The sequence below is a fragment of the Poromitra crassiceps genome (genome assembly GCF_964638095.1).
Source record: "Poromitra crassiceps genome assembly, chromosome: 7".
Classification (NCBI taxonomy): Eukaryota; Metazoa; Chordata; class Actinopteri; order Beryciformes; family Melamphaidae; genus Poromitra; species Poromitra crassiceps.
Window position 1 is genome coordinate 14077253 of NC_139628.1, and position 12295 is coordinate 14089547.

General features: G+C 43.3%; 1 protein-coding gene across 1 annotated transcript in view; it reads right to left on the reverse strand.

Moving 5' to 3' along the window:
* The window catches only part of LOC310780204 (NACHT, LRR and PYD domains-containing protein 3-like), a 67466-nt gene that overhangs the window by 43201 nt on the left and 11970 nt on the right, over nt 1-12295 (reverse strand). Inside the window, exons 9-12 of the mRNA XM_083640778.1 lie at nt 3282-3395; nt 1774-1878; nt 1209-1287; nt 809-1037 (exon numbers count right to left, since the gene is read on the reverse strand). Coding sequence (XP_083496904.1) covers nt 809-1037; nt 1209-1287; nt 1774-1878; nt 3282-3395 — 527 coding nt within the window. The remainder of the gene's footprint in view (nt 1-808; nt 1038-1208; nt 1288-1773; nt 1879-3281; nt 3396-12295) is intronic.

The following is a 12295-nucleotide window of genomic DNA, read 5'->3' on the forward strand; positions in this document are numbered from 1 at the left end:
ATCCTTATGACCGAGATCATGTCCGTCAACCACAGTTGGAAAGGAGGCGGGGAGGGGGACTTCCACTCTTTCAGGATAAGTTTTTTGGCAACAGTTGTCCCCAGTGTCAGAGACTGTTGCACAGCTGTGGGGAAGCCCAGAGAGGTCTCCGAGCAGCCGAAGATGGCGAGTCCTGCCTCCGGCTGAAGGGTTATTTTGTAGGCCTTAGAGTACCAGTCAAATATTTTGGCCCAAAATCCCGTCAGTGAAGGGCAGAACCAGAAGGCATGACACAAGGTGCCCTCTGACACCTGACACCTGTCGCACAGTGGTGAGACAGAGGGGAAGAACTTGTACAACTTATGCTTAGAATAGTGAAGGCGATTAACGACTTTAAATTGAATGAGCTGGTGTCTACTATTAACTGAGCATAGTTGTACCACACTTAACAACATTATTAACCGTGTAATCGCTAATTAAGTTATTTCATCTTTCAAAAGCTGAATCAGAGCACGTTAATTAATTAGCTTGCTTACCTTACAGCTCATGTCATGTAGCCCTATTGACAGCGAAGGTCGGATGACAGGCGAGAAAATGTGCGGAAACATCCATGTGTTCTGCGCGCACACATGACGAGAGGGCAGCAGGCGGAGAAATGACCGGTGACTGGGGCTTGGGGAACTCACTGCGCACAAGTTACTTGGCCGTGTTACCGCCAACGCACAAGGTGCATGACAAAGTGGGGCTCTAGTATGAATTTGGAGTGACCTGTTGCAGATTGCCCAACATCTCCCCTCTCCATCATGTTAAAGCTGTTAAAGTGTCTTACTGCTGTGCAGCTCCTCAGCCAGCTCCTCCTGCTTCATTCTCCTCAGGAAGAACAGTGTGATGTTTAGAAAAGCCTCTGTGCTGCTCCTCCTCTGCTCTTCCTCCTCACCGTCCACCTCCTCCTCATCCTCCCTCTGACTCTGTGAGCCTTCTGGCCCATCTGGACTCAGAGCCCTCTGGAACGTTTTCAGCTCCTTCTTCACAAAGGTGACGATGTTCTCCTCAAGAAGCTGGAACATTAAAGTTTCACATAAACATGGTGGAACAAACATCAAATCCATGTTGTGTGGTTTGAAAGCCCACTGGTCTACAGAGTGCAGCATGGAGACTATAAGACCTGAATGGCTCATTAGCATTTTCTTTATAGCTGGAGTCAAATGTGTTGTTGTTCATTTACACACCATAAATATGGAGTCCAGGTCTGTTTGATGCTCCTGGACAGACTGACCACTGGGAAGCTCTTTCCTTTGGTGCTCAACTCTGTGGAGAAAACATTTGGTCCACGCACGCACGCACGCAAGCACACACACACACACACACACACACACACACACACACACACACACACACACACACACACACACACACACACACAGGTTGTAAAAGGTTGTGTTCTGTCATGTTGAATCCTGGCAGAAACAGGTGAACACCAGTGTTGCTGTGGCTTTCCAAAAGCAGGTTGTTACACCACATCCACTTTCAGACATGAACTCTGGACTATGTCGGTTGGATCAGGTCTGGACATTCCCCAGAGTTACCCTTTCAGCCATGAACTGCAGTGCAGTGCAGTGCAGTGTAATACTGCATTATATTGTTTTGTATTTTCTGTATGTCGCAGGGACCCCAGGAAGAATAGTCTCAATAGTCAGACTAATGTTACCTTTTCAGACAAGAGGCATTGTTGTTTTCACACATGGGGGAATAGTGTGCTGCATGAATCACAGTATTTATGCCAGACAGACTTACTTCTTTTGCTGTCCATCTTTGAACTTCATAGGTGGATCCATAGACCGGTCACTCTTCATAGACACACAGCTGGGCTCAGGGGAGTCTGCTCTCTCCTGTTGGATCCTGATAGAAACAGGATTGACAAAAGAAGGATCGTTTTAACTAGGGATGCACCGATCGATCGGCACGTGACCGGAAATGGCCGATTTTCAGCTGATCGCTTCGACCGGTGACCGGCGCCGGTCAGTCCACATAGCCGATTTTGTAGCCGGTCGGCTTTCCCCTTTTTTTGTTTGGTCAATTACCTGCAGCTGCACGATGCATGCATTCACGTGACATGCGCGCACCCCAAGCAGCCAAAAGGAAACACACGCCAGCATGTCGTCCTCATTGTGGAAATTTTACAGTTTGTCACACATGCAAGTTGAAAATAAGCCGCGGAGGAGCAGGGTACGTTGTCGAGTCACGCAGCTGGAGTCCACTCCAGTCTGAGCGGCTCGCTTTACCTCACCGGCCCCTCTCTCTCCCCGGCCACAGCGCAACACAGCCGGCTTGGCGAAGTGAAGGTGAGATGGAGCCCTGTGTCCAGTATATGGTTACATTCCCTGACCAGCTGCAGTCCACATCACCGTTGCCTGCTGCAGATCTGCTGCTGCTGCTATCGGTGATCTGTCAGTCACGTTGTAACGTGGATACAGGAGAGGACTATTTGTTTCGTATTGCGAATAGAACGACAAACATAATAATAAAACGCATCGGACCAGTGTGCAAGGTTTTCTGTGCGTGATGATTTTTTTTCGGATGGCGGATTACAAAAAAACGGACTCTGTGTGTAAACTACGATATTCAAACTGAGTCAACTCAAACTCATTTCCTCATCTACTCAAGAACAGCCAAATCCACAACTGTAGAGTGGGCATGGCTTCAAAGGTCTGGGCTCCAGACCTATAGGCTATAAACTCCTTGTCCATGGATAACATTTTGATGTTTATTTTATTTTATTAGTTTATTTGGCAGGGACATATACAAAAACGACATTAAACCCCACATGGGAAGAAATGCATTGGAACAGATTTAGCCATAGGCTACTTTCCATCTGGAGCCCCTGTTCTGTTGCACCTTTTTTCTTTTGGAAAAGTAAATGCATGATAGCTGTGGGATATACTGGAATTAATTGGTTTATATTCATTGTATTTACACAAAAAAAAAAAGCTCTGTCCAGTAACCTGGAACACTTTTATTTTTAGATGTTTTTGAGTGAGATCGTCCTACCTCATGCAAATTATAAGAAATGTTACATGAATCTTAATTTTCTATTAAAGCAAAGTAAAAAAAAATAACATAAGAAAATAACCCGTCAATTATTGTTCTTAGAAAGAAAATCAGAATCGGCCAAAATCGGTATCGGCAAGTCAGACTATTCAAAAATCGGAAATCGGAACCGACCAAGAAAATGGCAATCGGTGCATCTCTAGTTTTAACCTCAAGAAAATCAGGATTTTGACCAGAAGGTCCAAAGGTCTCACCTTGGCTCAGCAGAGTGCTGTCCATCTTTGAAGTTCATAGGTGGATCCATAGACTGGTCACTCTTCATGGACACACAGCTGGGCTCAGGGGAGTCTGCTCTCTCCTGTTGGATCCTGATAGAAACAGGATTGACAAAAGAAGGACCTCAATAAACCTCAAGAAAACCTCAAGAACCTCAAGAAACCTCAGAAAATCAGGATTTTGTCCAGAAGGTTACCATTTCTAAATCGAGCAACAACAAAAATCCCAAATGCATAAGGCTAGGTTTGTTTTATTTATTTTGAACCTATGGCATTTATTTTGAAGAGACAGTCCTAGTGCTCCACCTAGTGTCATAAATTGGTACAGCATGGCCCTGTAGTGTATTAAACCAGTAAACACTAACAGTGAACATACACTCTCTTGCATTAGGTTATACTTGTATGTAGGGCTGGCTCTACGACTGAATTTGAGGATGCAGGCAACTAGTCAGTTAAACGTTTAAACATCTGCTACCCTCGCTAGTCGGCACCAAAATACTAGTCAGTTAAACTAATAATTAAATTATCATAATAATAAACAATGTGGGCAGCATCTGTTGCATCTTTACCACTCACCAGCCACTACAGCTCTAATGCCCGGATTGAGACTGAATACATGGTGCTAGGGTGAGGTGTTGATGTTTTCTGATGTGCAATGTTCATAAACAGTGCAAGATGATTTGGATATTGACGATTATGATGAACGTAATTAACAGAGTGTGTATTTTTTTTTAATCAATTTTGTATTGACATCATCAGTTCAGCATAGGTACAAGACATTTTGACAGACATTAGCCAGGATGCATGAGCCCTCCTCCCACCTGCCCATTCATATCACCCACCCAATACCCATCAGAACATGTGATGAATGACATCACATTTTTATTTACCACAAAACAAAAATAAATAAAAATGAAATAGAGGAGAGCACCCTCTCCACACCAAACCCCCCACCCCCAACCCCCCCGCGGTCTCTTGTTCAAAGTAAATGTCTCACACTTCGCTACTGGAGCACTGGATCCTGAGGCAGTGAGGTCATTAAGTCAGATATCTGAGATGCTACATCTCTCCAGAGTTCAAGAGTTGAGGACTTCGCTCTATTAATCCTTGCTGTGGAGAGTTCAAGCATTACTATATCACGAAAGTATGCTAGCCATTTGTGAATGCTAAGTGAGTGAGGGGGAAGCCATCTTTGGGCTATCATTTTCTTGACTGCGGTTAGGCCAGCAAGCCAAATTTTCCTCTGCTTCCCCGACAAGTTAAAGGAGAATTTCAGTTTTTTTACACCACGGTCCTCATTTCCAGTTTAGAATATGATGTTTTACTCACCGAAATAGTTTTGCGTCATTCGGATGCCCAGGGAAGATTTTGAGCTCCGAGTACACTCTTCAAACAGGCTAGAACCGCTAGAACGTGAGCCCACGGGGCATTCTGCACGGCAGTGCACGCGCTCTCTAAATGACACTTTTTCTGTCAGATCACGGTTCATTATGGTTGTAAATATATTTATTTAGCTAATAGCTAGAAGCTAGGCTAACAACAACACCGCAGTCAGTGTTGATCTGCCCCGGATGGGGTTACAGTGCGTTACAGTGCGTATCGTCCCCCTTCTGTGGTTTCTCTGAAGAAGTGGTTTCACAGAGGGGGACGATGGTCGTTATAACACGATATCTGAGGAACACCTTGACGGAATTTCATCAAATCTGCCTCAAACATCGACTTAGACTCAAGGATGATCTGATTAGATTTTCGTGGTCAAAGGTCAAGGTCACTGTGACCTCACGAATGCCATTCCCAAGTTCGTTAAAGCGATATCTCAAGAATGGCTTGATGGAATTTCTTCCAATTTGGCTCAAACGTCGACTTAAGCGCAAGGATGAACGGATTACATTTTCAATTACTAATACATTTAAAATTCATTTCATTACAAGATCTGTGATAGGTGGAGCAGGCTGGGCCGGGCCCTGCACTCATTCCACTAGTGAGATATCTCTGGCTAGTCTATGAACGTAGGCTACAGCTTGCTGAGTAAAGGACTCAAAAGCACCACTGAGTGACTGAAAGTTACGTCAACCATTACGAGTCATGTTGCTTTCAAGGTCGGCACCCGTTTTGACATCCATTACCTGGTTCATTCACATTAACTGCCTGTTTCTCTGACTGTCTGTCTGTCTGTCTGTCTGTCTGACTGTCTGTCTGTTTGACTGTCTGTCTGTCTGTCTGTCTGACTGTCTGACTGTCTGTCTGTTTGACTGTCTCTCTGTTTGTCTATCTGTCTGCCTGTCTCTCTGACTGAGTATCTGTCTGTCTGTCTCTCTGTATGTCTGCCTCTGTCTGTCTGTGTGTCTGTCTGTCTGCCTCCCTGACTGTCTCTCTGACTCTGTCTGTCTGTCTGTCTCTCGAGAACCGTTTGTTCGATCGGCTTCACACTTGGTGGGGGTGTATTGCTGGAGATCTGAGCACATGCAGTGTTGGATTTGGTGCAATTTGGACACAGGACTAGGGATGGGACTCATTCATTTTTATTGATATTGATACCATTTTCGAGTCTGCTTAACAAACCGGGTCCTTATCGGGTCCACTATCGATACTTTTCTTTTGTATTATTTGGTGGAAAGACATGACGACAATTTTTTTTTTACAGAACTGTTTTTTTTATTGCTAAACTGTGAGTCTGTGACTGTTTCATTTCTGAACAGAAGGATTAGCCTCGCCTCCAATAAACAAAAACTGCTGATGCTGTTGCTGTGCATTTATTTGAAAAGGAATACATGAAAACATGACATGAAAACATGACATGCAAATAGTGGGTGGGCCCCATTCGAATTATTATGAAATTAATGGTTGTATTTTCATTTAAATATTTGCTTTGATTGAAACAAAAATCTTGGCATTAGTATTTTTTTATAGCCTATAACTAGCTGTTAGGAGTTAAACAGGTGATAATTCCCTCTCTCAATTTTATATTGCTGTGAAAACACATTTTTTGTGCACTGCAAACTATTTGGGCTTATTTTGTTTATGTTTTTACGGAATACACATTGAATATCCACACTGGGTAGACTAGCCTCTATACCTAATATATACAATCAATGCTCTCTATACCCACGGTCACCTATTATTAGGCTACATTGCCGCTTGCCCTCCTAATGGTGGGACAATGGTAGCCTGGGTAAACCCATCCCCCACGTGACCTGCTCTCAGACCTGTTCTCAGTCACTATGGTCTGGTGCCCCGCCTGTGCTAATCGATTTCCTGCGGTTGTTGGGCCCCCCCCGATAGACCACTCCACTAGCCAACCGTCATCCAATCAGCTTGGTGCACAGAGCACATGCGCAGTGCAACAGATGGCGTCATCACTCTGCGAACTCCACCTAGCTAACTCACTAGGCTACTGCTAGCAACCACAACCGGAGCGCGATGGCTACTAGCAATGTGAACGATTTTTGCAGGTTGTGTAAGAGAAACCTTCGTTCTAAAGGCAAGTTGGGCAGCTGCAAACCACCCGAGAAGGGGGTATTTCTACGCCTGGAGAGGGTTGGTGTGAAACTACACCAACAGGATAGCAAATCATGTCGGATTTGCCAGAGTCTGACTGAGCTGAGGTATGTACTTGTAACATAATGTATTAGTGCAGCACGATTAATCTACACTTCCCCCGTGCACTCCCGCAAATAAGTAATGTTATGCGCAGCCAGTTTATCAGATAATGTCGCCGTTAAATGTGTCCAGGTGATGAGAAGCCCCAGCTGTACAAGCTGTCCTTTGTATGGTCGCTGCCGTCCGCTCAGACCCGATTTCGATATAGCGTTTGGTGATCTTTTGATCAACAGACCTCATAACTCTCACTTGAAAATGAGATCTTGATCTCAATGTGATTTTACCTGATTAAATAAAGGTTATATAATGGGGATCTATACTGTTACGTGTGTTTACCAACATCATTAAAATATCATAAATGTATCGCTGTTTTAATCAATGGCTACGTTGCTAGCTAGCTAGCTAGCCGTAGACCAGCTATGAACCCCAGTTTGGATGCTCACTGCCCGTCCACTAAAACGCGATTTCTGATCAACAGACCCCATAACGGGGATCTATACTGTTACATGTGTCTACTAACATCATTAAAAGATCATAAATGTAACGCTGTTCCTGGTACTTTAGTTTTAATCTAAGGCTACGTTGCTAGCTAGCTAGCCTGCCTGCCTTGGCAAAACAACACACACACACTACATCTCTCTCTGTCTAGTCACTATAGCCTGGATGACGTTAGCTAATGCTACCCAGCCTTACATTGGCATAGCTGCATTTAGCTTGTAGTATTATTATGTAGGCTACAGTAATATTGTATAGCTGGCTAGACAGACGAGTTTATCTGGAATCAGTGTGACAAGATCCCTGCTGCTAGCTTGTCTGCCTTTCTGTGTCAGAGTATCTAGCTACAGCGTCAGAGTATCTAGCTCGATAACGGTGTTATTTTGATCAACAGACCTCAACCTCAACAGCTGTCTCTCCTTCTCTCTCTGGATAGACTCCTGTCATGATCTGTTTATTTTATCACAACTTGCAATGTAAGTACTGACGTCCTCTCTGTTTATTCTTTCAGGTATTAATTCGATACCCTTCCAAACAGACCAGGGTGCCATGCCCCACATCAGCCGCAGGTATTGTGGAGAAGGGCAACTGGTCAGCTGCTGCCAACCTGATGAGGAAACAGGCGTGCTTGTTATGCTGGACACTGAATGCCAGTCTGCAGACTTCATCCTCCGGCGCTGTTCGCCTCAGGACTTGAAGGCCTAACGTTGTACCATGGACTGTATACATTCTTTCTATCTCTTCTTTCTCTCTCTTTATTTAATAAAAAAATAAAAAAAAAAACCCTAAACTAAAACTCGTACCACTGTTCCTTCAGGATTTGTAGTTGTCATAGACTGGGCTCCATAGTTGATTGCTCTATTGCTGACAAAAAGTGTGTTATTGTAAGTCGCTTTGGATAAAAGCGTCTGCCAAATGACGTAATGTAATGTAATGTAATTCTGTGCTAATAATGCTAGCATGCTAACATCCTTTTCACACACACACACTGAATATACCGAAATGCTAGATTTGATCATGGACTTAACGCTAATGTTAATCAAAAACGGCCGCAGTCATAACGGTAAGGTGTGTTTGACCTAATTGAAATATTAACGTTAATGCCCTCACATTTCAGCGTGGTTACAGATAAACCTATTTAACGCTAGCTAGCTACAGTAGATTTTTGGAGGCGTTAATGTGAATGTCATGACCTAGTGAGCGTATATTATACTGTATATTATACATAATCCAGATGTAACCTAGCTATAGCTAGACGTTAAGAGGTTAGCGTGAATGCGACTGAGACCTGACATTACTGAAGTGAATACAAGTGACCTATATTTTTCAATCCTGTCTTTGAATAAAAGTTGTACATTGTGTTATACTTGAAAACCATGTCTTTGCTCCCTTATGTGTATGGTTTATCTGTTGGCATTAAACCGTGGTATTTCCTTGGGTGATATTCCATATTTGTCATTAAACCTAGCTGTTCACATCTGCATTTTGTACAAATTGGGCTAAATTTGCAATGATGATCGACCACGTGAGATATCACAAGTAGCCTACTTTTATTAAAAAACAAAACAAAAATGTTCACTTCCTCCCAGCATGCATTGCTACTCCATTTCGCTACTAAATAGCAACCAAATGAGCCGAAATAGATATGAAGGTAGATCTCAATTTTGTGTAATGGTAAGACAACCTGCAATTGTAGGACATTTCAATATTGGACCAAATAAAACATCGAAATGAAAACACCACCCTATGTGAAACATATATGTAATCCTGGGTCTATATATATCTCTCGTCGATTTAACGTGATTTAGGTAAGTGACAGCGTAACGCGCTTGACATGACAGAGAAACTTAACCGACCAGCACTCTGCTTCAATCAATGAATGCTTTATATTTATTGAAATTAAATATGGTGATATCTGGTGCTCTGAAATAAATTACTCTCTCTAGCTACAGTATTGTGTCTTATTATTGTAACGTTTGAATCAGCGTTTCATAACTATAATAGCCTATTACTGTAGCCTGGATGACGTTAGCTAATGCTACCCAGCCTTCCATTGGCATATGCTGCTTTAGCTTGTGGTATTATGGTACAGTAATATTATATAGCTGGCTAGACAGACGGGTTTATCTGGAATCAGTGTGACAAGATCCCTGCTGCTAGCTTGTCTGCCTTTCTGTGTCACAGAGTATCTAGCTACAGTATCTTAACAGACTGCATTACATGCTACACCATGCAAATATATTTCGATATAATTCAAACAATTAGCCCACCATACCACTGGACTGTAGGCTACAGTATTGCTGTGATGTGTTACATGTTATATTTTTATAACTGGCTCACTCTGAATGTAGTTAACACTTGCTTTGGAGAATTGTCTGATTGATGACTGCAGAACAAGTTATGAATGTATAACTTTAACTACACTTTTTTTTGCTAAATAAACAAGCACAGGTCTAGCATCACATTATTCAGTTTAAGGATCCTTATGCGGAAACATTTTGAGAACCACTGTTTTGAAGTACTATTAATATAGCTGTTTTCATTCTCACATGACAATACAACAGAATAGAGTATCAAACAAAAACATTTTTATTCAGTTCCATTCAAAAAAGTACAATTTGAGTATGAACAGTACAACATGCAGTACAGTATGGAAACAATATGAAGTTCTGTTGGCTGCCATTAACCTCACAAATCAACCATTGCAGCCGGACTGGTCATTTGGTTCAGCATCAACATGGGCTGAGAGATTGAGTAGGCTAAATAAACAATACACATGAGAATTACAGTTAACGTTACAGCATTTAATAACGTTAATTTTTGTGTACCCGATGCCAGGATATTTTGTCACTTTGTTTTCATCAAGTTCTCTGGACTTATATACACAAGCTCACAGCGTCCTAACAGGTTAACGTTATAATCTCAGGAGAGATTGAGTAGGCTAAATAAACCATACACATGAGAATTACCGTTAACGTTACAGCATTTAATAACGTTAATTTTCGTGTAGCCGATGCCAGCATATTTCGCCACTTTTTCTTCATCAAGGCCTCTGGACTTGCATACACAAGCTTGCAGCGTCCATGTCCTTGTCTTTATCATTCACCCCACCGATCTGCAACGCCTTGATTCCCAGATTAGAAGCCTCGCGTATCTGGTCCTCCATTAGCGCATTTAACGGCGACACAACAATACGTAGCTGTAGCTGTTCATAGCCATAGCTAGTAGCTAGCTCGGGAGCTATGCTTTGGAAAGACCAAAAGCTAATGGCTAGCCGCTGCAGCTGTTATACGTCATTGACAAAGACGCACTCTCTGATTGGCCGATCACGGCAGGACTGATGTTGGCAGTCACGCCGTCACTCATTGGCTTCGGGTCTGCGCGGGTCTTTCAATCGCCCCAGAAATCGATTTGAATGGCCCGTTCGCTAGACGCTAGTGACTGGGAACTGAGAGAGCAGGTCACGTGGGGGCTGGGTTTACCTAGGCTAGGACAATGGTGCATGTCATGACGTGTCAGAGCAGGACGCATGGCACAAGGAACTTTCATCACTGCCTGGGACCGCATATTTTGGGATTATTTTATCAAGTGGATTATGTCAACGAACGGGACTTGCGTGGCGGCCGTGGAGGCGTAGACAATGCATACCTTGGGTGGATGATGATGATGATGCGATTGGAGCAGACGGGGTTTCCTTGCAAAGACAGTCGAAGTTACTGCATTTTGCTTTTATTTGATGGCAAAGGCTATGGTGCTTGTTCATGGAGGATGTGTTTCCACCCTTGTAAGCAATCACCTTGCCACATATTTGGCATTTGGCTTCAGGTTTTTCTTTCACTTTGGTGAAGTGTAGCCAAGCTTTTGAGCGTTTCACACGTTCAGCCATCCTGACGCTTCCTCCTGTGTCTGTTCGCAATCGCATTCGCAACCAATGAAATTAATGATCAAAAGGAGCAGTGAACAGGGGGCGTGTCGCGTCACGCCTGATGCACGTGATTCAATCCTTGATCGAATTAAAAGTTGTATTACAGTCACTCACGTCTGCAGGACGACATGGCAGCACAGGCTGAGTCAGTGACACAGGGCGCTTGACAGCGAATCCAGCGCACAGATCAGAGAGGCAGTGGCGTGCCTGACCAAGTTGGTGCCCTAGGCAAGATTTTTGCTGGTGCCCCCCCCTCCCCCCTCCCCCAAAGAAAATATAATAAAAATTATATCACAGCTAATTCCGCCACTGCAGTGCAGGTTCAGAATCACCCTCCCCCAGTAGTGCTGGAAGTACTTTCAGGTAGGGGGTGCTGTAAGGAAGAAAATTAGACGTTTTTTGGACTTTCATCCATATTTAGAAGAATATTTAATTTTAAATTAACCATAGAATTATACTCTTGTGATGTCATTATTCAGTATCTTCTCCTTTTCTCACTCACTTTCATGTAAGCACCTGCTCTCCCTTTAGTCGTTTTACACTACAACAGACAGCAACACAGGCATAAACACTGAACTTATTATTATTATTATGGAAAACCAGATTATGATGAAAATCAAACACTTTTGAAGAGAGAGCGTATGAAATAAGATTAGAGCTGGGAAGCACAAACTGTTTTTTAATGCATCTTGTTGGTGGTATAAACACAAGACAGCCAAATCCAACAATTTCGAAAATCCCATTTCTTGCCACCAGGGGGTGCTGCAGCACCCTCAGCACCCACCTTCCAGCTCCCTTCCCCCACGCTGGGAAAAAGCTCCGAGCAGGTAGAAGGGGGCGCGGCCGCGCAGGGGGTGGGGTGGTATGGATTAGGGACCATGGTGAAAGTGCTGCAGCCCAGGCAGCCAGAAAGCCAGAATTAGAAAAATGATTTCACTATTATTTAAAGACTTAAGACGTTGTTCTGCTTATT